At 45.5% G+C, this 27,417-nt stretch overlaps 3 protein-coding genes across 3 annotated transcripts in view; all 3 read left to right on the forward strand.

The window, feature by feature from the left end:
* The first annotated feature begins 379 nt into the window (after positions 1 to 379).
* On the forward strand, positions 380 to 7,241 carry LOC126993403 (uncharacterized). Its single transcript, XM_050852466.1, has 6 exons — positions 380 to 420; positions 1,349 to 1,459; positions 2,193 to 2,276; positions 5,011 to 5,247; positions 5,597 to 5,780; positions 7,074 to 7,241. The coding sequence occupies exons 2-6, from the start codon at positions 1,352 to 1,354 to the stop codon at positions 7,082 to 7,084; spliced, it is 624 nt and encodes a 207-aa protein (XP_050708423.1). The 5' UTR covers positions 380 to 420; positions 1,349 to 1,351; the 3' UTR covers positions 7,085 to 7,241.
* Positions 7,242 to 8,812: 1,571 nt separating this feature from the next.
* LOC126993399 (uncharacterized) lies at positions 8,813 to 13,309 on the forward strand. The gene is made up of 4 exons (XM_050852461.1): positions 8,813 to 9,104; positions 10,610 to 10,858; positions 11,379 to 11,521; positions 12,351 to 13,309. The coding sequence occupies exons 1-4, from the start codon at positions 8,813 to 8,815 to the stop codon at positions 12,723 to 12,725; spliced, it is 1,059 nt and encodes a 352-aa protein (XP_050708418.1). The 3' UTR covers positions 12,726 to 13,309.
* Positions 13,310 to 14,684: 1,375 nt separating this feature from the next.
* The window catches only part of LOC126993400 (uncharacterized), an 18,305-nt gene continuing 5,572 nt past the window's right edge, over positions 14,685 to 27,417 (forward strand). Inside the window, exons 1-8 of the mRNA XM_050852463.1 lie at positions 14,685 to 14,690; positions 14,925 to 15,121; positions 15,734 to 15,937; positions 16,725 to 16,732; positions 17,936 to 18,503; positions 18,650 to 18,718; positions 19,516 to 19,635; positions 25,943 to 26,006. Of these exons, the coding sequence (XP_050708420.1) occupies positions 14,685 to 14,690; positions 14,925 to 15,121; positions 15,734 to 15,937; positions 16,725 to 16,732; positions 17,936 to 18,503; positions 18,650 to 18,718; positions 19,516 to 19,525 (1,062 nt within the window). The 3' untranslated portion in view covers positions 19,526 to 19,635; positions 25,943 to 26,006. The remainder of the gene's footprint in view (positions 14,691 to 14,924; positions 15,122 to 15,733; positions 15,938 to 16,724; positions 16,733 to 17,935; positions 18,504 to 18,649; positions 18,719 to 19,515; positions 19,636 to 25,942; positions 26,007 to 27,417) is intronic.

A 27,417-nucleotide genomic window follows, 5' to 3' on the forward strand; every position in this document is an offset into this window, starting at 1 on the left:
ATATATATATATATATATATATATATATATATATATATATATATATATATATATATATATATATATATATATATATATATATATATTAGCAAATGCTTTCAACATCATATTTTTCCTAAAAAACAAATTGATATAGTTTAGATAATACCTAATAAAACATAAGAACAAATATATTTTTCTTTACCCCATTAGTAAATAATTTTACAATGAAAAAAAATAAGTGAAGGATGGATAGGGTGCTGTGGCAGGTACTTCAAAAATAGTTAAGCTACCCCTGAAAAGTGACGTTTTTGGTGGGCTGCAATAGATGGCGCTACTTCCGCACGCCCGAGGAATTACTACATACCACTATCTCTTCGTATATAGTCTCTTTGGCCGAGTTGGACCTATACCGGGGGAGGCAGGGATGAAGGACAGCAGGTGAGGAAGGCGATTAATGCCCCACATTCGTGTCGTTGGGGACAGTGTATGATGAAGAGTGTCAGTTGGGGTGTAAGGGTGTGAGTGGCGCCGCCAGGAGTGAGGAGAAGGCAGGAGACCTTCTGGATCTGGGTTATTGATGCGCCGGTACAGTTGTGCAGGATCCCACACCGTGGAGCAGTCAGTATTCCAGTGTTGGTCTCACAAGTGTGTCATGAGCTATGTGTTTAATGTCAGGTGTGCAGTTATGTAAATTCCTCCTCAGGAACCCCAGTGTTCTGTGGCACTGATATGGTCTATGTGGGTGTTGAATTTCAAGTTAGTTGAGAGATGGATACCAAGGTACTTGTGTGTGTGAACTGATTCTAAGTCTGAATTGTGGAGAGTGTGAGTGTGATGTTGTGCGCTCTGGTGAATCTTAATAGTTTGCATTGGTCTGGTCTGAAGTGCATCTGCCAGGTGCACCCACCGCTGGAGGGCGTCCAAGTCGTTTTGTAGTAGTCTGCAGTCGTCAGTAGTCTTTACTGCTCTAAACTATCGTCGGCAAATAGTCCAGTGGAAGAGTTAGGCGATGAGAGTGGAAGATCGTCAATGTACAGGAGGAAAAGAAGGGGGCCCAGAACGGTGCCTTGTGGGACACCTGAAGGAACAGGGACTAACTGTTTGGGTGTTATTCCAGAAATCAGATTGGGCTAGGTTAGATTGGTCTGTTTTATTTGCCTTTTCTGCCATTTTGAGCACTTTTTTACCATTGAACTTGTTCCATTTACTGGTGGGTTAGGTCAGCTTGCCTTGGTATAAATATGGCAGGCTTTGCGCTGCTCTGTTGTCAATGGTGGGTGTACTTCTGGAGCTTTACCTGTTACTTTAAGGTGATGGCTCTCTCTCTGTGTGTGTTGTGTTAAGCTTAATGTGTCCCTTGTTACAGGCGATGATGGGTCAGCGGCAGACATTGTGGAAGCAGTCCTCTGAGTCGTGGGGAGGACGCCACAACAGACTACACTATCAAGGAGACTGTCTGCCAGGATCTTATTCAATAGTGAGTTACAAAAGTTTTCATGCAATGATATACTAGAATCACTCCAGTTTTGGGTCACTTGACAAGTATATATATATTAGGGATGTACCGATGTATTGGTATCGGTATCGGCTGATTTTCTGCCGATACCGTTACCGATACTTGAAGGAGTTTTGTACGTGTCATGTCACTCGTTGCAGCTAATTTTGTTCAACAGAAATTGGATTTTCTAAATTGTTGAAAAAATATTAGAAAAGTGTAATTATCCAGTATCATGATACTACATAGTTTGGAATTTCCTGCGATTTAATTTTCATGACTTTAAACAATAAGATTCATATTACTTTGAACACAAGCATATAATGCTTGGTATACAGTACAGCCTTTGTTTCTCGGACGCGTACAATACAGGTTTAGTAGCTTGGGCGCGGGTTTGGCGGAGCCCCTCCACTCGCCTCATTTGCCTGCCTCACGCTGCCAGGGTCTGGGGACTTCTTCAGTCTTCTGCCTAAATGTACAGCAATTAAGGTAAAGCTAACCTTGCTGAGTCAACTAGACCTCACCAGGCGCCTCCTCCCTCGCCCCTTGTCATGGGGGTAACACTTGGGTTAACTGCTGCCTCGCCGCGCCGTACAGGGTCAGTATGCGAAGGACTCCCCTGCAGACCCGTGCCAGGCGGATGAGGAGGGAATGTTTAGGTCTGGGTCGGCCATGAGCAGCTCCTGACGCCCCTACACGCCCTCACTTTTTTTAGTTTCTGCCCCCGGGGAGACGCGCCCCGAGGGAGGATCCGCCCCAGGGAGGGAGAATATACCCCAGGGAAGGAGTGGCCGCCATGGTGAGTACGTGGGAGCTGTGGAAGAGGTGTCAAAATGGATAAATATGAACTGTTTGGTTTATACGTGGCAAGGTGAGCTTCATGTCTGTATTGCTGTTTGTCTGTGTGGTATGCTGACCGTGCTGACCCCCTAAGGCTTGTCTGTGGCTGTGGAGTGCTGTGGGGAGGGAGATATTAATGGTTGGCTGTGAGGGAGAGGTCTATTACGTCTCAAAGTGCTCATGTGACGGAGCTGCGCACGGAGGCCACGCGTAGCTATATCATGCGTGTCCTTAACTCTGTCTTACCCTTGATAATACTAACACATTATTTTTGGTGGTGGTGCGTACAGGCGCTGGCAAATTGTCGTGCTCCAAACATAGGCCTATGCATTTATCATTTTTAGTGTTCGTGTGACGGAATTGAGCACTGAGGCTATGCGCTGCTATATCGTGTGTGCCCTTAACTCTGTCTTACCCTTGATAATACTAACACATTATTTTTGGTGGTTGTACATACAGGCGCTGGCAAATTGTCAAGCTTCAAACATAGGCCTATGCATTTATCATTTTTAGTGCTCATGTGATGGAGTTGAGCACCGAGGCTACGCGCTGCTATATCGTGTGTGCCCTTAACTCTGTCTTACCCTTGATAGTACTAACACATTGTTTTGGTGGTTGTGCATACAGGTGCTGGCAAATTGTTGTGCTCTAAACATAGGCCTATGCATTTATCATTTTTAGTACTCATGTGGCGGAGTTGAGCACCGAGGCTATGAGCTTCTATATCGTGTGTGCCCTTAACTTTATCTTACCCTTAATATTACTAACACATTATTTGAGGGGTTTGTGTAGACGGGAGGTCACTGCATGCACCTTTGTTTATCAGTATTAACCCGGTAGCAGCGACGGGTCAAATTTGTGGCTTTACTGTGTAGCAGCGACGGGTCAAATTTGTGGCTTTACCGTGTAGCAGCGACGGGTCAAATTTGTGGCTTTACCGTGTAGCAGCGACGGGTCAAATTTGTGGCTTTACCGTGTAGCAGCGACGGGTCAAATTTGTGGCTTTACCATGTAGCAGCGACGGGTCAAATTTGTGGCTTTACCGTGTAGCAGCAACGGGTCAAATTTGTGGCTTTACCGTGTAGCAGCAACGGGTCAAATTTGTGGCTTTACCATGTAGCAGCAACGGGTCAAATTTGTGGCTTTACCGTGTAGCAGCAACGGGTCAAATTTGTGGCTTTACCGTGTAGCAGCGACGGGCCAAATTTGTGGCTTTACCGTGTAGCAGCGACGGGTCAAATTTGTGGCTTTACCGTGTAGCAGCGACGGGCCAAATTTGTGGCTTTACCATGTAGCAGCGACGGGCCAAATTTGTGGCTTTACCGTGTAGCAGCGACGGGTCAAATTTGTGGCTTTACCGTGTAGCAGCGATGGGTCAAATTTGTGGCTTTACCGTGTAGCAGCCACGGGTCAAATTTGTGGCTTTACCGTGTAGCAGCGACGGCCAAATTTGTGGCTTTACCGTGTAGCAGCGACGGGTCAAATTTGTGGCTTTACCATGTAGCAGCGACGGGCCAAATTTGTGGCTTTACCGTGTAGCAGCGACGGGTCAAATTTGTGGCTTTACCGTGTAGCAGTGACTGGTCAAATTTGTGGCCTTACCGTGTAGCAGCAACAGGCCAAATTTGTGCCACGGTTTAAAACCCCCAAAAATAGATGATACATAATCTGATCACAAATGCTTTGATATATAGGTATTATGAAATGGTTTGTGTGAGGGGTGATTTTTTTCTCATTTTTCTTGCTTGCCATTAAGAAACATGATCCCTGCTGCTACCGGGTTAAGGATACGAGAAATAAAGTAGAAGATACATGATAAATTACAGACATACACCCAAAGTTGCAACATAAGAATATAAGTACATAGGAACATTAGATTAGGTTAGGTGAGGTAAGGTTAACCCGTCCGCTGCGATTGGCACGGATTTTTCCTTCACTGGTAGCCTGGTAACATACACTCCCAGGTCTTTCTCTGCCTCTGTGGTGGATAGTGGAGTGTTTCTCATGTGATATTGATGTGCTGGATATCCCTTCACTGGTAGCCTGGTAACATACACTCCCAGGTCTTTCTCTGCCTCTGTGGTGGATAGTGGAGTGTTTCTCATGTGATATTGATGTGCTGGATATCCCCTCCCAAGGTACAGGACTTGACATTTTTCTTCATTGAATTGTAGCAGCCACTTTTTGTTCCATTCCTGTAGCTTGGTGATGTCTTCTGGTAGGAAATCCACAGTCAAGGGGTTAAGAAGCTGATATAGGGAACATGTCTGAAGGAAAAAATAAGTACAGTTTCCCATATAGAAGTGTGGATGAGTGGAATGGTCTAAAGGAGGAGACTGTGGAGGCAGGGAGTGTGCATCAAATGAGGGAGAGCTTGGACATATATCGACAAGGAGACAGGACTATCCCATCTTAGCTCAGGCCCTGTAAACCACAAATAGATACACACAGGGAGATGCTTGAGAGACATAAAGAAATATAGCTTCCCACACAGAAATATAGAGGTTTGGAACAGACTAAGTGAGGATGTAGTATCAGCGAGGAGTGTGCAAAGCTTTAAGGAAAAGTTGGATTAATGTAGATACGGAGACAGAACCACACGAGCGTAAAGCCCAGGCCCTGTTAAACTACAACTAGGTAAATACACACTCATACATGCACACTCTAACCACTCCCACTCATCCCCCCTTCAGATGGATGACATGTTTCTGGAGGGCAAGATGGAGGTGGGGGAGGAGGTGCGGCGGCAGTGCCATGACCCTATGCTGGCCCCCACGCCGGTGCTGCTGGCTCGACGCGAGGTTCCGGCGCGCCACCCCCGGGCCACCACCACGCAGCTGCATCACATCAGCGAGGAGATGCTGGTTTACCGCAAGCACAACCTCCTCTCCTGCCAACTGCCCGGCTCACCCAAGTCCACGTTCCTTATGGTATTCAGCCCGATGGGTGAGTGGGGGCAAGGTTTAATTCTTTATTTTATTTACAGGAATGGAGATGGTATGGGCACCTTGAAATGATATAAAAAAACATGCATAAAAAAAGACATGGGAAAAGAAGTACAGTAAAAAAACGCAAGTGAATTATAAGAAATCACGGAAATTCTAAAAAAAAAAATGCAAAAATAAGACATGGGGAAAGAAGTAGGGTAAAAAAACGCACCTGAATTATAAGAAATCACAGAAATTCTGATAATAGAAAAATAAAAAATAAATGCTTGGTGATGTCTTGTAGGAAAGCCATAGTCAAGGGGTCAATCAACTTGTCTTGTTCTCTCTGCAGGTCAAAGGTCGCCTCCACCCACGGCGACCACAACATCTACGTCAGCGAGGTCAACACAGGTCAGTGCATCTGTACGCTGGAGGGACACCCGCGAACCCCGTGGTGTGTGGCCTTCCACCCCGCCTCCAACGAGATAGTGGCCTCGGGCTGCCTCGGCGGGGAGGTGCGCGTGTGGGGCCTCAAGGTGGGTAGGGGGTGTTGGGTGTAATACAGGAGTTTGTTTTGCATATGTTTATTTTCATTTATTATTTCTTTTTTTTTGTTTTTATACCTTTTTTTTATTTCATGTTTTCATTTTTTGCATGTGTTTATTTTTATTTATTATTCCTCATATTTTGCTTTATTTTGTTTTTATACTTTTTTTATTTTATGTTTTCAGTTGTTTTTATTTATCATACCTTACTTTTTTCATTCTTTGTTACACCTTATTTTTCAACAGCTGGTATCTTTAAATGTAGCTTTGTATAACTTTTCTTAACAGTGTATCTTTAAATAACATTTTTTTCCTTCCTTACATTGCTTATTTTTAGCAGTTTCCATTTTTAATACCAACAAAACCAAACCTAACCTAACCTCATCTAGCATTGCCTATCCTAACCTTACCATACCTATATATAACTTTTCTTAACAGTGTATCTTTAAATAACTTACTTTTCCTTCCTTACCTTGCTTATTTTTACCAGTGTCCATATTTAATACCAACAAAACTTAACCTAACCTAACCTCACCTCACCTTGTCTATCCTAACCTCACCATACCTATATATAACCCAAATAAGACAACATCACTATCATCTATCTTATCTCCTCATTCAACCTTATGTGTTATGTGTAAAGCAACTTAACCTAACCTAACCTCACCTCACCTTGTCTAGCCTAACCTCACCATACCTATATATAACCTGAATAAGACAACCTCACTATCATCTATCTTATCTCCTCATTCAACCTTATGTGTTATGTGTAAAGCAACTTAACCTAACCTAACCTCACCTCGTCTATCCTAACCTCACCATACCTATATATAACCCAAATAAGACAACAATATCACAATCTTTATCTTTTTGTTCGACGTTATGGTTGTGGTGGTTGTCAGTGTGGTGCGTTAAGTTGAGTGGTGGTGATGGTGGTGAGGTCTTTAAATAACTTCTTTTTCCTTACTTTGCTTATTTTTTCCAGTTTCCATTTTTCATACCAACAACACCTAACCTAACCTAACCTTACCTCGTCTAGCATTGCCTAGCCTAACCTTACCATACCTATATGTGACCCGAATAAGACCTCATCATCACCATCATCTTCCCCTTCTGTCTCTCTCCGGCATATGACCACAGATGTTGCACCGAGTAAATGAAACTTTCCAACTTTCATCACCGTCATCTTTATTTTCTCATTCGACGCTATGTGTAGTAGATGGTTGTGGTGGTTGTCAATGTGGTGCGTGTAGTAGAGTGGTGGTAACGGTGGTGTGGTTGCAGGGCGGCAGTGAGGTGTGGACGACAGAGAAGAGCACGGTGATCGCCTCCCTCGCCTTCCACCCCACGGACAAGGTGCTGGTCATCGCCACCTACAATGAGATATACTTCTGGGATTGGTTCCAGCCGCAGCCCTTCACCAAGATATGCACGGCTGATGAGAAGGAGAAAGTCAGGTGTGTGTGGGAGACGTATGCGCATGTGTGTGTGTGTGTGTGTGTGTGTGTGTGTGTGTATTTACCTAGTTTTACCTAGTTGTTACATACGGGAAAAGAGCTACGTTCGCGCTGCCCCACCTCCATATCCTCTCTTAATCAACCTTTCTTGTGTGTGCGTGTATAAAATGGTAGTGATAAAGTGTGGTGTGTGAGGGGGACTTGGTTGTGTGTGTATGTGTGTGTAAAGTGATGATTGCAATATGTACCAGTATGATTTTTTTTTATTTATTTATTTATTTTTTAACAACCAAGGAGACGGCTCAAGGGCAACAAAAAGAGTGTAGAGAAAACAAAAGCCCGCTACTCACCGCTCCCATAACAGACAAAAGTAAAGAGTGGCCGAGAGAGAGGTCAATTTTGGGTGGAGGTGTCTTATGTGTGTGTGTGTGTGTGTGTGTGTGTGAAATGGTAATGATAATTTTGATGATTTTATGCTTCATTGATGGTTGGTAGCCTTGGGTTGAAAATATAAACACAGAGGTTGGCTTGGCGAGAAGGAACAATGACAGCACTGAGTGACCCCTTTGAAAATCTATTAAAAAGATCATGTATTATTTAAACATAGATACATTACTTTCAGTGTGTCCTAAGCCATTTTTGTGCATATTTCACATCTCAAAATTTAACACCTGCTGCGTTACCTTAAATTTCAAAGCATAGTCTGCCATTAAATTTGATATCTACCATATTACATAACATTTCAACCCCCATCTACCACATTGCATTACATTTCAACCCCCCATCTACCACATTGCATTACATTTCAACCCCCCATCTACCACATTGCATTACATTTCAACCCCCCATCTACCACATTGCATTACATTTCAACCCCCCATCTACCACATCGCATTACATTTCAACCCCCCATCTTCTACATTGCATTACATTTCAACCCCCCATCTACCACATTGCATTACATTTCAACCCCCCATCTACCACATTGCATTACATTTCAACCCCCATCTACCACATTGCATTACATTTCAACCCCCATCTACCATATTACATAACATTTCAACCCCCATCTACCACATTGCATTACATTTCAACCCCCATCTACAAGGGCGGATCCAGCCTTGAGTTTTGGGGGGGGCCAACTGTTCATCGACGACGGACTGTACACATGGAATTAAGTCACATCGGATTGCATTGTGCTTTTCAGGGGCATAACTCAAGAATTAGATCCAGAATACTTTTGGTCTTTATTAAGCATATATTAATATATAACATATAAGAATCACAATAATCACATCGTAATATTTAAAAACATTGCTTTCATCAGCCTTGACCTTTTTTAATCTTGACAACCCCGTCTTCTTGCCTCCATATGTAAATTTTGACCTTTACCATATACACTTGTCATGCGATATAATAAATAATAATGAAATGCTCAGATGCAATTATGTTTGCTCGTGTTTGCTTTGCTCGTAGTATGGCTTATAGGCCTATTTCTATCATCATAACTGAAATCCCCACGTCTAAATGTCATACATGTACGAGCGTATTAAAGACAAAAACACGATGTTTATGCAGTTGTGCCTCTTTGAAAATCGGACCTACTCTCGCAAGAGCCAAATGTCGTTGTCCAGTCCAAATGACACAGTAGTCTATCACTTCAGCTGCGCTCGGCGAGTGCCAGAGCCAGACTTCATAAAGAAGTCGACCACCTTCTCGGAGGCTGGGAGAAGGTCGCGGTGCGTTTGGCACATGACCAGCGCCTCCAAACGTTCCTCCCCCATTGTCGCCCGGACCTCGGTCAATGTCCTGGTGACCTTGCTGAAGGTCCGCTCGGCCTCCGCAGCGGACACCGGCAGTACCGCAAGGATCTGAAGGAAGGTATTAAAGGAATTTAGTGTTGATTGAGGATATAGGAGCATAACCTACGGCATGTAAAACGTACCGGGAACGCAACGGATTGTACCGAGGGGACATAAAGAAAATATCTTCCTCAGTGAGTTACAAAAATAACAACCAGATATGATCTCGTCCCGGCACATTTTTCTCATTTATCTATCTGTGTCAATAAGTGCTAAACATAGGATTATGGGCTAAAGATTCGACAGCGCACGCCCTGAGTAAATTCTATATTTAGAAGTCCTTGCTGAAGCTCAACCTTGGTATTTTCCCTAATCGCTGATTGGCCGAAGAGGCCTTCCTTCTCAGCGCTTAATTCCGATTCGCTTGTGCATTGAGGCCATAGAATTGGATTTTGTTTTATGTAGTAGAGCGATGCAGTATCGACTATCGAGTTCTACATGATATGTATATGATTGAGGGAGGCTGACAGTATCTGTAACGAATTTCTTTGGGGGGGGCCAAAACATACTCTCAGAGCGTTTGGGGGGGGCCAAAATATACTCTCAGAGCGTTTGGGGGGGGCCATGGCCCCGTGGCCCCCCCCCTGGATCCGCCTATGCCCATCTACCACATTGCATTACATTTCAGCCCCCCATCTACCACATTGCATTACATTTCAACCCCCATCTACCACAATGCATTACCTTTCAACCCCATCTACCACATTGCATTACATTTTTCCCCCATCTTCTACATTGCATTACATTTCAACCCCCATCTACCACATTGCATTACATTTCAACCCCCATCTACCACATTGCATTACATTTCAACCCCCATCTACCACATTGCATTACATTTCAACCCCCATCTACCACATTGCATTACATTTCAACCCCCCATCTACCACATTGCATTACATTTCAACCCCCATCTTCTACATTGCATTACATTTCAACCCCCCATCTACCACATTGCATTACATTTCAACCCCATCTACCACATTGCATTACATTTCAACCCCATCTACCACATTGCATTACATTTCAACCCCCATCTACCACATTGCATTACATTTCAACCCCCATCTACCACATTGCATTACATTTCAACCCCATCTACCACATTGCATTACATTTCAACCCCCCATCTACCACATTGCATTACATTTCAACCCCCATCTACCACATTGCATTACATTTCAACCCCCATCTACCACATTGCATTACATTTCAACCCCCATCTACCACATTGCATTACATTTCAACCTCCCATCTACCACATTGCATTACATTTCAACCCCCATCTACCACATTGCATTACATTTCAACCCCATCTACCAAATTTCATTACTTTTCAACCACCATCTACCACATTGCATTAAATTTCAACCCCCATCTACCACATTGCATTACATTTCAACCCCCATCTACATTGCATTACATTTCAACCCCATCTACCACATTACATTTCAACCCCCATCTCTACCACATTACATTCAACCGCTCGGCCTTCCACAAGCTCATCACGGGATCGCCAATGCTCGGCCACAAGGCCCGGTCGCCTCCACCACCACATGCCCCTCGCGCTCGGGCTGGTGGCCAGCGAGCACATGCCCTACAGCTCTCCAGCCAGTACCTCAGCCTCGTCTCACACCTGGAGGCCCTAACGAGCTCATCCGCCGCCGCTGCTGCTGCGTCCGGCGGCTCCTCGTCTGCCGCCACAACCGCCGCGACGTCATCCACAAGCACCACGTCAGCTTCCCGCACGGTGACGATATTTATTTTTTATTGTTTTTTTATTTGTTTTTTCTGTCTAGGGTAATTAACGTGTTTTCTTGTATAGAGAGAGAGAGATGATAAAGTAGAAGACAGTCAGTAAAGGAAGAGTAAACAAGGTAGATAGATAGATGAATACATACATACACATACACACATACATACACATACACACATACATACACATACACACATACATACACATACACACATACATACACACATACACACATACATACATACATACATACATACATACATACATACATACATACATACATACATACATACATACATAGAGAGAGTGAGAAACAGTGGGTGAGAAAGAGAGCCATTTTCACACAAGCATACCCAAATACATTAGCGGGCCAAAAAACATCTTAAAATACAATCATCCTCATCCCCCTTATCCATAAAAACAAAATAGGGAATAACACACAAACACACACAAACACACACAAACACACACACAAAAAATAATTATCCAACTCTGGGTCTCCTCCTCTCAACAGATCGACCGAGGCACAGACCCCATAGAACTCGGGGCAGCGCGGCGCGGCAGATGACCGAGGAACGCAGAGGTACCGGCGGAGGAGGCGGCGGCAGTGTTGGCAGCGGCGGGAATGGTGGCGGCAGCAGCAGTCAGGGGCCGCAGGTGATGTGGACTCTATTTTATTCATTTTATTTATTATTATTATTATTTATTTATTTTTTTTTTTTTTACGTTCTGGCCTATGGCGCTGTTAGTTGTTTTTTTAGGGGCCTGTCATATCGTCATTTTTTTACCCTGATTTTTGCTGTTTGTTTGTCTGTCTGTCTGTCTGTCTTTATTCATCTGTTTGTCTGTTCATATTCTTTAATTTCTACTTTATTTATCTATATATCCAACTGTCTGTACATCCGTCCATCTGTCTGTCTGTCTGTTCCATTCATTATCTCTGTCTGTCTTTATCCATCCATTAGTGTGTTTATATTCTTTAATTTCTGCTTTATTTATCTATCTATCCAACTGTCTATATGTCTGTCTGTCTGTCTGTTCCATTCTATATCTCTTTCTTTGTCTGTCTCTATCCATCCATTCTATATCTTCTTCATTCTCATTCATCCTTCATCTCTTCTTTCTATATCTTTCTCATCCATTCTATATCTCTTTCTTTGTCTGTCTCTATCCATCCATTCTATATCTTCTTCATTCTCATTCATCCTTCATCTCTTCTTTCTATATCTTTCTCATCCATTCTATATCTCTTTCTTTGTCTGTCTCTATCCATCCATTCTATATCTTCTTCATTCTCATTCATCCTTCATCTCTTCTTTCTATATCTTTCTCATCCATTCTATATCTCTTTCTTTGTCTGTCTTTATCCATCTGTCTGTCTGTATCCTTTTATCCATACTTTATTAACCTCTATATCCATCTGTCTATATGTCTGTCTCTACCACCAGCAGCAGCTTAACCTAACCACCCCTTACCTCCCCTACAGGACTCCACCAACACAAGCGACCCACCCAGGCCATCCTCAGCCTTATGGGGCGGGGGCGGCCTCGGGGGGGACACGGACGGCGGCGGAGCAGGGGCGGGGGAGGGCGAGGAGCGGGTGGAGGAGTCATCCAGCTTGGGGGCGGCTCGATCGCTGCGCCAGATGGTGAGTGACGACAGCGCCTCCTCCTCAAGCCTAGACTCGTCCTCCTCAGCGACCTCTGGGGCTAGCCGAGCCTCGGAACGCAACACCCGACTCTCGCTCCTGTGGACGTCTCGGCTCCATCGTCTGGGGCAAGATTCCGACGGGGTGGCGACCGATGCGACTCCTAACCCATGGGAGCCCCGACCTGACCCCGCCCCCAGGCCCCCAGGGTGATGACGAACGTGGGGGTAATGAAGAGGAGGCTAGTACTGGGGTGTCAACGTCCACCCCGTCGCCGCTGTCCGGGGCACGGGGCGAACGGTCAAGCCTCCATTGGGGTTACTACTTCCATCTATCCGACCGCCCTGGGATTCACGGCAGGCGACCAGGGCGGGTCAACTGGGCAGAGAGAGTGCGGGGCCGCCGGAAGATGCCCCGAGTCAGGCGAACGGAGCGGGGGCGGGGCCGGGGGTGGAGTCCAGGGATGCTGTTGATGATCCGAGTGATGCGACACAGCCCCCTCTGCCCCCCGGTCCTCCTCCTCTTCCACCTCTTCCACCTCTCCCTCCAGCCCCTCCACTGTCCCCTGTACCTCTTCTCCCCTCGCCTCCACTTCCTCCTCTCCCGCCTCTTCCGCCCTATGATCCACCGCTGCCCCCTCCCGCTCTGCCTTCTGATCCACCCACCGATCCACCATTCTCGAGACTTTCCACCCATGCCGAGCTGCCTGATCTCTATCCTACGCTGCCGCCGTCACCGCTCAGCTCCCTAGCGGATCTCTCGGCTGCTCCACATCCACATCCACCGTCGGAACTCGCACGCTCTCGCACGGCTCCTCTCCTCCCCTGCCCTCCACCCTTCTTCCACGTTCCTCCACCCCATCCTCTGTCCCTCTCTCCTCCTCCGTAATCACACCCGGTACGATTCCCCCTCCTCTTCCTCCTCCTCCACCTCCTCCTCCACCAATCCACTCTCCTCCGACCGGCTCCGCTCTTCCATGGCGCGGCTTCTCTCCCGCCATCCCTGTAATTACTTCTCCAGGTCCTCCGCCTCGCACTCCGCCTCCACCCCCTGCTACTCCATCCGAAATCCATCTCATCCGCTGTTCAACACATCCCTTGACACCATTTCGGATGACGCCTCGGGATCCAGGGCGTCGACGTCGTCAGGGCTGCTCGGGGCGATCCGCAGGCCGACCTTCCCAGGGCCGTCTGCCAGGTCTCGCTCGTCCCTGGACTCGCAGATTGGGGTCCGGGTCCTCAGCAGACACATCGTTAATATAGAACAGATATGCATGTGAGTATCGGCCATTTTCTTATTATTTTCTTTATTTTTATTTATTGATTTTTATTTCTTTGTCATCATCATCGTCATTATAGAACAGATATGCATGTGAGTATCAGCCATTTCCTTACTATTTTCTTTTTTTATTTATCCATTGTTTTTATTTCTTCGGCATCGCAATTATCAATGTAAGACAGATATGCACTTTCGTCTTCTATAGGAGCACACATACACACACACACACACACACGCACACACACACTCACTCACACCCCATTCCATCACCCATATCCTCACCTGCTCCCTCCCACACACACACACACACACACACACACACACACACACACACACACACACATTACTATCACCCATACATACCCATTCTGCCCACACCCCACACACACCCTCCCATTCCCCCTCTCTCTCCCCCCTCCTCCCCCCCACCTGCCTACTCATGCCCCCCCTCTCTCCCCCTCTCCCTCAGTGCCCTGCCGGAGATCAACAATCACACCAGGGAGGAACAGATGCTTCAGCAGATCTGCCTAATGCTCAACGATATCCAGGAACAGAACCACTCTGCGGCTGCCCGAGGACTCCCAGGTGGTGGAGGACCTCGCCGGGGCCTTCTCCGAGACCCTGCCCACCCCGCCCAAGTTGATTCAGGTGGGTGGAGGGTGGCTTAGGGTCAGTGATAGGGCCAGTAAAAGGTCATTACTAGTGTGGAAACTAAATTATATTCTCTTTATTTATTTATTTATTTATTTTATTTTTTTATGTGAGTGCCCAAGTTGATTCAGGTGATTGAATGGTGGCTTAGTGTCGGTGATCAGGCCAGTAAAGGGTCATTGCTAACACGGAAACTAAATTACATTCTCTCAACCCGTCCACTGCGATACCAAAGCCAAATCCATGACAGTCGCAGCGGACGGGTTGAATGGTAACATATCACGAATGACATTACTAGTGCTGAAACTTAAATTACATTCTCTCAACCCGTCCGCTGCGATACCAAAGCCAAATCCGTGACAGTCGCAGCGGACGGGTTAATTAAACGGTAACATATCGCGAGTGACGGAGGAAAGAGAAGGAGATAACACGCCACAATCTATCTATCCATAATCTATTCTCTATTCTCATTCTCGGCGACAGGAGGAGGAGGGAGGAGAGGCGCCCGTCCCCCTCCCGACCTACCTCCTCGGCAACAGTGAGTCTAGTGGCCGGGGTGGTGGTAGCAGTGGTGGTGGTGGTGGTGGTGCAGGGGCGGCGGCGAGCTCCCCCTTCCTGCCTAGGGTACACCAGCGCACCTCCTCGGGCTACCTGTGTCCCCGACCTACCCCGAGTTCAAGGTGGGTGTTATTCTAGTGGTTGTTCGGTTCGTTTCGTTTTATCTTATTTTCTTTATTTTTCTTCCTCTTTCTACTATTTTCCCTTTCTTCTAATTCTCTTCTTCTCTCTCTTTCCATGTTTTGTTTTACTTCTTTTCATTTATTTTCTCATTTTCTTTCATTATCTCACTATTCTCCTTTCTCCCATTTTCCTCTTTTCCTATTCTTTCCTCTCCACTCCTTTCTCCTCCTCCCCTTCCCCTCCCTCTGCACCTCCCCCCTCTTCACCCCTTCTCCTCCCCTTCCCCTCTTCATTCCTCTTCTCCCCTCCCTCTGCACCTCCCCCCTCTTCACCCCTTCTCCTCCCTTCCCTCCTCATTCCTCTTCTCCCTCCCTCTGCACCTCCCCCCTCTTCACCCCTTCTCCTCCCCTTCCCCTCTTCATTCCTCTTCTCCCCTCCCTCTGCACCTCCCCCCTCTTCACCCCTTCTCCTCCCCTTCCCCTCTTCATTCCTCTTCTCCCCTCCCTCTGCACCTCCCCCCTCTTCACCCCTTCTCCTCCCCTTCCCCTCCTCATTCCTCTTCTCCCCTCACTCCACACCTCCCCCTCTTCACTCCTTCTCCCCTTCCTCAGGTTACTCCGCACCTACCGAGGGATGTACAGCCGGGGATGTGAGGCGCGGCTACGCTCCTCCAGCTGCACATGCTTCCAGAGGGGCGGCCAGGGGTGCCTCCGCCGGCCCCCCCTCGCGCAGGTCCGACGGGGAGCAGCGTGGGGTGGTGGGGGGCACTGGGGGGGCAGTCATCGGACCCTTGCCAACGCCGCCCCCAGACCAGGGTACGGACGAGGAGCAGCCGAGGCATATTGTTCATATCGTCACCGGGAGCCATTACAGACAGGCCGCCTCGGATGTCCAGGTTAGTGTGTGTGTGTGTGAGAGAGAGAGAGAGAGGGAGAGAGAGAGAATCCGCTGCGTGAATCAAGCGTAATTGTTAGTGTTGGTGTGTTGTGGTGACAAGTGAGTGTGTATTTGTTTTCTGAATGAGTCTGTTGTACCGCAGTCTAAAATGATCTGTTGGGGGAGGCTGTTCCAGTGGTGTATGGTGCGTGGAAAGTATGAGTGCTTGTGTGCGTCAGTGTGCGTGTGATATGTTTGGTGTGTTTGGTTGTGTGTGTTACGAGTACGCTGGCTGTTTGTGTTGTGTAAGTATGTGTATCAGTGTCAATATGAGTGTGATCTTGTACATAAGTGTAAGTCTGTGTGCTTGTCTGCGTATGTGAAGAGGTTCCATGTTTATCTGGTGTTTATCCGTGTTGTGATACCAGGCGTTCAAGTGTAATTGTTTGTAATGGATGTGTGTGTGTGTGTCTGCATATGTGAAGAGGTTCCATGTTTATCTGGTGTTTATCCGTGTTGTGATACCAGGCATTCAAGTGTAATTGTTTGTAATGAATGTGTGTGTGTGTCTGCATATGTGAAGAGGTTCCATGTTTATCTGGTGTTTATCCGTGTTGTGATACCAGGCGTTCAAGTGTAATTGTTTGTAATGAATGTGTGTGTGTGTGTCTGCATATGTGAAGAGGTTCCATGTTTATCTAGTGTTTATCCGTGTTGTGATACCAGGCATTCAAGTGAAGCTCTTTGTAATGAACCTACCCCCCTTGGTGTTGATTTGCTCTAACCTATCAATGTATCTGTGTGTGTGTGACTAATCTAAGGGCACTCACTAGCTTAAAACAAAGGGCAAAGGTAGTCCCAGGCGTTCAAGTGTAGTTTGCGGGCATTTTTTATTTATTTATTTTTTTTTTTCAGCGGGCTTTTTCTTTCACATTTGTTAGCTTTTTGTATTCCCTTGAACTGACTCCTTTGCTGTAAAAAAACAAATTAAATAAAAAAAAGTTTGCAATGAACCTTCCCGCCTTGGTGTTGATTTGCTCTAACCCATCAATGTATCCGTGTGTGTGTGACTAAGCTAAGAGTTACTAGTTTAAGACAAAGGGCTGAGGGCCGTGTTTTAAGACGCCATCGCTTCTCACATCAACTATTTCTAAAGGTCAAAGAGGGGATCAAACTGTTTTTCATGAGTGTTTTTTAAGGTTCATGGCACAGAAGAAGCGTCACACTACCATCAGGGTCATAAAACTACCCCTGGAAAGGCCTACAGCTCCTACGAAAGCCATGTCAAATATGTGAACTTGGGCGACGAAATGTTTTCAAACACGACCTTAAGACAAACATGAACCATTTGTCATCACACAATTCTTTACACAAACCACCTATAGGAGGATCAAGGAGCCAGCCAGGAGGACGGATCACCAACTCCATCTCCTCCACCTCTACCTCCACCTCCGCCTCCGCCTCCACCACCACCACCAGCAGAACCACCCAGTCAGTCACCTCCACTCAGTACAGCCACCACCACAGCCTCCACTTCTACAGCGAGCACCACCTCCTCTTCCTCCTCCTCCTCCTCCTCCTCCTCTTCCGCCAGTAACAAGGACTTGAGGAACAGTACGAGTAAGTTCTTGTTTGTTTGTTTGTTTTTTGTTTTTTGTGTGTTTGTTGAATATTTTGAAATTTATTTATATTTGTTTTGGTGTTTTTTTTTATAACATTTTTTCCACTTCTGTTCTTCCTCTCCTCCTCTTTCTTTCTCTTCTTCTTCCTCCTGCTCCCACTCCTCTTTCTTCTCCACCTCCTCCTCCCTCTCTTTCTCTTCCCCTTTCCTTCTTTTCCTCCACCTCCTCCTCCTTCACCTATTCCTCCACCTTCTCCTCCTCCACCTCCTCTTCCTCGGCCACCAACCTGCCCCGGCGCCTCAACGACTTCCTGAGGAACCTGGCGGCAGCACCAGCAGCAGGAGCGTGGGGCGGGGGAGGGCGGGGCACGGGGCGGGGGCCTGCTGCCCCGCAGTGGCTCCCCGTGGCCTCAGCTGGTCATCCCGCGCATCACCCTCAGCGACCCCAGTGGCAGCGAGAGCCAGGTGGAGGAGGAGCAGGGCTCAGCACCCCCCGGGCCCGGCCCCGGCTCAGGCCCCACCTCACGCTCTGGCCCCAGCCTGGCGCGCCGGGACCAGGGGGAGTTCAGCACCCGCTCGGTGTCTGGGGTGCCCCTCAGGCTGCTGGGGCGGCAATACGCCGTGGACCGCCGCAGCCCCGACTCAGAGGACTCATCCGGCCCGCTAGACGGGGCGGGTGACGGCCCCGGCCAGCCCCCGGAGCCCTTCTTCCCCTGGCGGGAGCACCTGGCGCCTTTCGACATGGGGCTGTCCCAGGGCCCCGAGTCGGCCATGTTGTTCCGCAACAACCTGCCCCGCGCCCCGCCCGACCGGGGGGCCGAGCGGGAGGCCGACAGTATCTTCAGCCGCCCCTACTTCACCCCACACCTCAGCTCCTGTTGCCAGTAAGTGGCTGGGGCGGGGTTTTGGTGTAGAGACAGATGACAGACATATGTATAGAACACTTGCATGCCCAAACACACACACACACACACACACACACACACACACACACACCTGCCTGACTCCCTGATCCACCTCTCTCCTGCAGCGCTGGGCATCACGCAGCGCATCCAGGCTTGGGACTTCACCCGCTGCCGCATCCCAGACATCTCGGACGGTAAGTGGGGCTGTGAACACCTTCCACGCGCACACCCATCACTGATACACACACACACACACACACACCCATCACTGATACACACACACACACACACACACACACACACACACACACACACACACATCACTGATACACACACACACACACACACCCATCACTGATACACACACACACACACACACACCCATCACTGATACACACACACACACACACACACCCATCACTGATACACACACACACCCATCACTGATACACACACACACACACACACACACACACACCCATCACTGATACACACACACACACACACACACACCCATCACTGATACACACACACACACACACACACACCCATCACTGATACACACACACACACACACACACACACACATCACTGATACACACACACACACACACACACACACATCACTGATACACACACACACACACACACACACACCCATCACTGATACACACACACACACACACACACACACACACACACACACACACACACACACACACACACACACAGGTTAATTTTACTACCTTACATCTCACTTCTCTTTATCCTCCCTAACATAAACTCTCACTTGCTCTTCCCATCCCCCCCCCCCTCCACACCCCCATATTGACCCCTCTTCTGACCTCATGTTCTTTTTTCTTTCATTTGGAGCAGTTTATTTATTTTTTTAAGCTCCCTCCCTTCCTGTAAGAAAAAATCTCCCACACCTTCCCTACACCCTCACACCACACCTGCCTCACCCACACCCGCGCCTCTCATCCGCCCGCAGGTGTGGCTAATGTGGTGGTGCGGAAGTGCAAGATCCACAACGACGCGAGTGTGGACATATCCTCCGACGGCACCATGCTGGCGGCCCTCATCCCCGAGAGCCAGGCGATGACCATGGTTGGTGAGTATCGGGGCAGGGTCGGTACTCTGGAGGGGCTTGGTGAGGGGCTGGAGGAACCTTCCATTAGTTAGTAGTTGTGAATGTGTTTGATAGACATGTTTTAGCTGTTTATCTTATGTCCTTTTATGTGTGTGTGTGAGAGAGAGAGAGAGAGAGAGAGGTACTTACAGATACTTACAGATACTTACAGAAGACCTCCTGGAAGAGGCTTACGCCTGTGACTCCAGATCTACGTTAACAACTTGTGGCAGTGTGTGGTGGATGATTTGAGCCTTGTAATTATATTCCAAATCTTGGTTAGCCCAGAATTGATCGAGTCTGGATTCAAACTGAATCACTGTTGTTGCCGCCACCACCCACTCAGGCAGTTGATTCCAATTATTCACTACTCTACTTGGGAAAGCATACTTCCTTACATCCAACCGTGATCTTGACTTAAACAGTTTCAATGAATTTAACCTAATCATGATTTCTTAACAAAGTTTCAATATTCCTCTGGTACATGCATCATCATATTTCCCAGTGAGTATCTTATAGGCCTCAATTAGATCTCCCTTGCTCTTCTATATGCCAGTGTGGGCAGTCTCAGCTTCCTCAGTCTCTCTTCGTAGGAAAGTCCCTTGAGTTCAGGCACCATCCTAGTAGCCCTTCGCTGAACGTTTTCCACAATTTCAATGTCTTTCACCAAGTAAGGACTCCATACTTGGTTGGCGTATTCAATGCATGGCCTTACCAGTGCCTTAAACAAGGATTTCAATATTTCAGAATCCAATGAAACAAAAGTTCTTCTAATTATTCCCACTAAATTATTGGCTTTATTTTTTTTCTACTAGATGGTCAGCACAACTTAGTTTATTGTTTATAATGACACCCACATCTTTCTCTGTAGTAATCCTCATTAACTGTTTCTCCATGTGATATCCTTGATCTTCAACAGATGTTCTTCCTATTCTCATGTATTTGCATTTGTCTGGATGAAATCTTAATAACCATTTTTCACTCCATGAATATAAGTCTAACACATCTTGCTGCAACTTCCGACAGTCATCTTCTTCTTTAATGCATCTAAAGATCTTAGTATCATCCGCATACATATATACTTCACTATCATTTGATATTTTATCAGGGAGATCATTTATGAATATTACAAACAGCAATGGCCCGAGAACAGACCCCTGCGGCACTCCACTTATCACTGGCTTCCAACTTGACATTTCCCCCTTCACCACCACTCTTTGTTTTCTCTGTGTTAGAAAAGCTGTAATCCATTCCTGGTACTCTTTTCCAACTCCATAACTCTTAATTTTACTTATAAGCCTTTTATGTGCCACTCTATCAAATGCCTTCATAAAATCGCAATATATTACATCAATTGCATAACCATCATCAATAGTTTCAGTCCACTTGTCCATAACTTTTATGAGTTGGAGCACCGTTGACCGTCCAGGATAAATCCATATTGTTTTCACTAAACAAATTATATGATCTCATGTGCGTCATTATTATCTCCCTTATTATAGTCTCAAAATCTTACATATGACACTTGTCAAGCTGACTGGTCTATAGTTTTCTGGGATACACTTGGCACCCTTTTTATATATGGGAGTAATATGTGCAATGAGCCAATCCTGAGGGAGTTCCTTGTGTGTAAAGGAGTATTGATAAAGTATTTCTAAGGGCACTAATAGTTGTTCCATAGCCTCCTTTATGATTCTAGGGTGTATCCCATCAGGTCCAGGTGATTTATGCTTTTTTAGATTTTCAATGATCTTTTTAATTTTTACTTTAGTAATTTCTAGATGAGTCAAGGTTGGTATACTCTTCACTTCACAGTCTGGCACTTTGCCTTTTGGCTCTTCCACAAAGACTTTTGAAAATTGTTCTGCTAAAATTTCAACTTTCTCCGATTCATTTTCAGTTTTACCATCTTCAGCAATGCCCTTTTGTAAGTCAGGAATCCTGGGTTTACTTTTTACCTTACTCTGGACATATTTCCAGAATACTTTGGGATTCTCTTTTACGTTTTTAGCTATTTCTTTTTCCTTAACCTTCACAGCATTTCGTGTTTCTTTTCTGATTTGATTGTTCAGTCTCCTGTACTCTTTCTCGGTCTCCATATACATTGTCCTGCTGAATGCATTCAAATTCCCTTTTAAAGATTTCATTCTCATCCATAACCTCTGTTTTCTTTTTATCTTAGACCACAATTTCTTGTTCATTTGTAAATTTTCATTTGTCCTCTTCCTGTATTGCTTAAAATTCCCTATCCTTCTTGTAGGCACACTCTTTTCTATTGCAACATGTAACTTTGACTTGAATTTACTCCACATTTCTTCTATATTAGTAGCATCAGATAAGTATTCCTTCCAGTCTATCTCCAGTTCCCTTCTCAACAACTCATAATCGGCTTTTTCATACCAATAAATTGTCTTCTTTTCTTGAGCCAGAGTCTCCTCCATGTCACACACAGCGTGAATCACGGCATGGTCACTTCTCCCCAAAGGATTCCCAATCATAACTTCTTCCACAATTGACTCTTCATTAGTGAAGAACAAGTCCAGAGTGTTACCCATATGTTCTCCTCTCATCCTGGTAACATCCTTCACATGTTGCATCAAAAAGCAATCACGCACCTTCTCCATGAATGTAGTTCCAAAATCATTTATTCCAGTGTTAGTGGTGTAATTTTCCCAATTTATTTGTGGCAAATTAAAATCCCCAGTTATAATCTTATAAGTTGCTTTCATCTCATTCATCTCTTGAAACAGGTCTAGAAGCAAATGATTGTTTCTCTCCAGGCTGTTTGGACTCCTGTATATTAATGTTAAAATTATCTTTTCTCCTTGAAGCACAATTTCCAAACAGCAATATTCACAAAAATTTGAGACTAAATCAACCTTGTTATATGTGATACCATTTTTCACATATATCAGTAGACCTCTGCCAACATTACCAAAGATATTAGTTTCCTCTATCTCATATCCATCAATATTATATTCTACTATATTTCTCTTGTATCTAAAATGCTTTGGTTTAACTTCAGATAAAGCAATCACACTTGGTTTTTCACTCATGGTATCCAGTAATAACTTCAATTCCAAAATCTTATCACAAGTATATACATCCACATTTGTAAACATAACAATAAACTTACTATTTACATTTTTTACACCACCAACCCCTAGTGTACCAACATTATCTTCTACACTGGCCGTGACCCTTGCTCCTCCACCTTGACAACTCTTCTGTTCCAGGGTGGACCTCTGACCACATGCTTCCCCTTCCCTGTCTCCGTTAAGTTTTTGCTTTTTCCAACAAGTCCTGATCCAATTGTCTTTCCCTCCTGGTTAAGTCATAGGCCACTCTAAAGTTCTTCAAGTTGTCATCCTTGGCCAATTCTTTAACGTTTCTAAATAAATCATTTCTCACTTCTGGATCAGTCAACACAGTTAGGACGGGCCTTCCTCTGCCTTCCTTCTTTTCCTGAGCCTTACCACTCTTGCCATCTTCTCTTCATGAATCCCACATGCATTCAAAATTTGTTTCATAATCTGTCTGTCATGTTTAATTCTTTCCTGAAACATACTTGAGTCACACTCTGGAACATTGTATACCACAATGTTATTTTCCCTCTTCTTCTTATCATTTAGTTCCTCAAATACTGTATTCATATCCATTTCTTTCTGTATTCCCTGAGACACCTGATGTTCCCCATATGTCCGCTCTCTCCTTCCTTCATCTCTTTTTTGGTTGACTCCTTCAAGTCTGATAAATTCATTTCAACTCTTTCCATCCGTGAACTCAAATCTTGCATACTCTCCTTGTCTGTCATTACCCTGGCCTCCAGAACCCCCACCCTACCAGTAACATTATCAAGAACTTCTTTATCCACTTTGACTGCTTCACGTATCTCCTGAACCTCAACCTGGATTATCTCCTGTTTCTCAATTAAATCTGCTTGTGTCTTCTCCAGCTTTTCTATATATGATTTTAGTTTGGCACATCCTTTCGTGCAGGAAATACAATGCCAAGTAAATTGAGATCCAGCCTCTTCTTCCACCATAAACTTATAAACATCTGGTGGTATTTTTTCACACTTAGCATGGTACCATGTCTCACATATATCACATAAAATTGCCATATCCTTTTCTCTTACCATTTTACTGCATCTCCCACACACATCCCCTGTACTTTCCTTCCTTTCCTCTTCAGATATTTCTGTTGTTGTTCTGCCTGCAGGTTTCCTCTCAGTCCCACCATCCATTCGTTTATTCTCCATGTTTCTCTTTGTTTACCACTCAGATTACAATTTTAAAGACCTTATTTCAAGAGCTCACGGACGGCACGTCCACCACACACCACACACCTATCCGATTATTACCAAGGCCTAGCGGAGTGTTATTTGGGGTAAGACAGTGTTATAATTCATTATTGTGTTACTGGGTGAATGTGTGTTACGGTTTGTAGTGCCCTGTGTTACGTCAAGTGTTCTGCTGTGCCTGGCAGTGTGACGTGACAGCAGTGTTTAGATGTGTTACGTGATCCCAGAGAGTGTTACAAGTGGTGACATTAGTAGTATTCTGTTACCTGGACACATGATAGGGTTGTTACTGGCTGTGTTAAGGTGACGGGCTGTGACGTGGGTTCTCAGGTGTTATAAACTCACAGAAGAATTCCGGAAGAGGCTCACCTGTGTCTCCGGCTCGAAATAACTTAGTTTGATCGTTGGGGCGGTGGTGAAGGTGTCTGGACCCGTGCCCAATATCAGTGGCTGCCGTGTGCTCAACTTTTTGTCTCTGTGATCTCCAAGCCTTGTCCAACCTATTTTCAAAGCTTTTAACTGATGGTGCACTCACTACTGCTTCAGGGAGGCTGTTCCAGATGTCCACCACTCTATTACAGGATGAACATTTTGGTAAATCTTAGGAATAGCGGCTCCTAGCTGGTGGGCGTTTAGGGCACGGCATGGTGGTAATTACAAGATTTCTAGCTCACACGACGGGGTTTTGTCAAGCGGACAGGTGGCGTGTTTATGTCACAAGGGTGTATTTCTCCACGCTGGCCTCACGGTTTCTTTCAGGTCGATGGGCGGTGAGACTGCCAGCTCCAGGGTGAAGAAAGGGAAGAGCGTAAAAATACACCCTTGTGACATAAACACGCCACCTGTCCGCTTGTCAAAACCCCATCGTAGTTGCTGGAAATGGAAAAGAATGCTGCTATCCAGTTTAAAATGTTGCCCCTGATGTTATAACTTTTTTCTCAATTAATCTCCTGTGTGGAACTTTATCAAATGCTTTAGCAGAATTGCAATATGCAACATCCACTGCGCTGCCTTCGTCCAGATGCTGTGTCCATTGGTCCAGCACGGCAATGAGCTGCGGCCGGCACCGTTCATCATCTGCCCGTCCGTAGTATTGTTTTCTGCTGAGTGGTTGATAATTCTTCAAATGCTCTGAAAATTTTCTCTTATTATGGTTTCCATTATTTTGCATATGACACAGGTCAAACTCACAGGTCTGTAATTACCTGGTTCATTTGTATCAGCCTTCTTATAGATGGGTGTAATGTTGGCCAGTCTTCATGTAACTCACTGGTCTGCAATATCTTCCTGAGTGTCCCTTCAGCTCTTTTATCACCCGTGGGCCTGGAGTGCCAGGCAGTGTTAACAGTGCCACAGACAGTGTTATGTGATGCAAGACAGATTACTAGTTACCCAGTGTTAGGCTGTCTTGTTACCTGACCTGCCTACCCCTCTCCTGTGACATGGGGTCAGGTGTTATGCAGTGCCGCAGACAGTGCCATGTGATGCCAGGCAGTGTTCATAGTGGCATAGATTTGTGTGGTGCCAGAATCAGTGTGATGCCAGTCATTGGTGCCAGGGACGGTATATGTATAGAATAACACCCAGGTGACCCTAGGACAAAGCTTTATTTTTCTCCCTCACTCCCCTCAATGTTACCAGCTTACCGTAGGCATAACATTGTATTTTTCTGTTTCTGGCCCGTAAATATTGCAAAAAAGAGCATCAGTAATTACCGAATTTAACAATAATTATAAATGCATATTGTTATCTTTATGGGGCGATAGTTTGGGGTCAGTAAAGACAATACGCCAAGTACTACTACAGCCTGGTAGCCCTAAACTACCACTTGAGCCAGCTAAACGTAATATATGGAGGAGAAAAGAGAATAAATGAACCCGTGGACATACCCACAACTCCTGTGAAAGCCTTGGCAAATATGTGTAGGCCTACTTGTGTGCCAACATATGGAAGAGCATGGGCCTAACTTTTCTTCTTCCTCCTCAGGTTTTGGGCGCCCAGCCGTACACGTGAACTAACAGTCTTGGCTTCAGGGCAGGTCGCTAAAATGGTATGTGTGTGTGTGTGTGTGTGTGTGTGTGTGTGTGTGTGTTAGGAAGGTTTTCATCATTAATATAAAAGCTTGTTGTTGGGGTGAGAGGTGGAGTCAGAGGTCAGCGATGAATAGATACGTTTATTGGGGGAGCGAGAACAGACTCCCGCCGTGAGGGGCGGCCGGGCTAACTGAGGCTTTCGCGCTAATTCATTTTTTTCTTGGTAGATGGTGGCTCGCGCTAATTGCGGCTCGCTCTAATTGATCTCGCTCTAACTGAGGCTTTCGCGCTAATTAATTTTTTTCTTGGTAGATGGTGGCTCGCGCTAATTGCGGCTCGCTCTAATTGATCTCGCTCTAACTGAGGCTTTCGCGCTAATTAATTTTTTTCTTGGTAGATGGTGGCTCGCGCTAATTGCGGCTCGCTCTAATTGATCTCGCTCTAACTGAGGCTTTCGCGCTAATTAATTTTTTTCTTGGTAGATGGTGGCTCGCGCTAATTGCGGTTCGCTCTAATTGATCTCGCTCTAACTGAGGCTTTCGCGCTAATTAATTTTTTTCTTGGTAGATGGTGGCTCGCGCTAATTGCGGTTCGCTCTAATTGATCTCGCGCTAATTGCGGTTCGCTCTAATTGATCTCGCGCTGAGGCTTTCGCGCTAATTAATTTTTTTCTTGGTAGATGGTGGCTCGCGTAGTAAAATTTGTCAAGATGTTTTTTGAAAAATGGCATAGGTTCAATATATCAGAATTTTTTTTCTTTTTTTCAAATATAAAAAATAAAAAATTTACAGATTGACAAAAACAGTTTTCAAGAAACCATCTTGACAAGTTGTTATAATAGCAATGAGTTATCAGATGTGCGCGTCACAAGAAAATCAGTAAAAAAATGGCTGAGAAAAATTAATTCAAATTTTTCGTAAAAACAAAAAATAATTTTCTTAATTTTTCCTTTCATCTGATCAGCTTGAAATGTTCATATGATAACAAAGGTACTGATATATACAACATACAAATTATTCATGGCCAGAGATGCAATTTTAATCCACGGTGGACTTTCCCCTTATGTTAGGTTTGGTTTAATTTATTTGGATCCCTTCTCTTCCCTTCCCATCCCTTCTCTTCCCTTCCCATCCTTCTCATCCCTTCCCATCCCTTCCATTCCCATCCCTTCCCTTCCCTTCCCTTCCCATCCCTTCCTGTCCCTTCTCTTCCCTTCCATTCCATTCCATTCCATTCCCATCTATTCCATCATATTCAATAAATCTTTAACAGCTGGAAAAGTTCCGTCAGATTGGAAACTTGCAAATGTCACACCAATTTTCAAAAAGGGGGACAAGTCTCATCCAGGAAACTATCGACCAATTAGCCTGACATCTATTGTTTGTAAGTTAATGGAGACTATCATTCGCGACAATATGGTGAAATTTT

This window comes from Eriocheir sinensis, unplaced genomic scaffold (genome assembly GCF_024679095.1).
Source record: "Eriocheir sinensis breed Jianghai 21 unplaced genomic scaffold, ASM2467909v1 Scaffold611, whole genome shotgun sequence".
Classification (NCBI taxonomy): domain Eukaryota; kingdom Metazoa; phylum Arthropoda; class Malacostraca; order Decapoda; family Varunidae; genus Eriocheir; species Eriocheir sinensis.

What these genes read in the sequence shown, in the direction of transcription:
- LOC126993403 (XM_050852466.1), top strand. Translation starts at nt 1,352, where the DNA reads ATGATGGGTCAGCGGCAGACATTGTGGAAGCAGTCCTCTGAGTCGTGG. An exon ending in TGCCAGGATCTTATTCAATA is followed by an intron (nt 1,460 to 2,192) that starts GTGAGTTACAAA and finishes CACTTTTTTTAG; the next exon opens with TTTCTGCCCCCGGGGAGACG. An exon ending in GGGAAGGAGTGGCCGCCATG is followed by an intron (nt 2,277 to 5,010) that starts GTGAGTACGTGG and finishes TCCCCCCTTCAG; the next exon opens with ATGGATGACATGTTTCTGGA.
- LOC126993399 (XM_050852461.1), top strand. Translation starts at nt 8,813, where the DNA reads ATGTTTATGCAGTTGTGCCTCTTTGAAAATCGGACCTACTCTCGCAAG. An exon ending in CCACGTCAGCTTCCCGCACG is followed by an intron (nt 10,859 to 11,378) that starts GTGACGATATTT and finishes TCCTCTCAACAG; the next exon opens with ATCGACCGAGGCACAGACCC. An exon ending in GCAGCAGTCAGGGGCCGCAG is followed by an intron (nt 11,522 to 12,350) that starts GTGATGTGGACT and finishes CCTCCCCTACAG; the next exon opens with GACTCCACCAACACAAGCGA.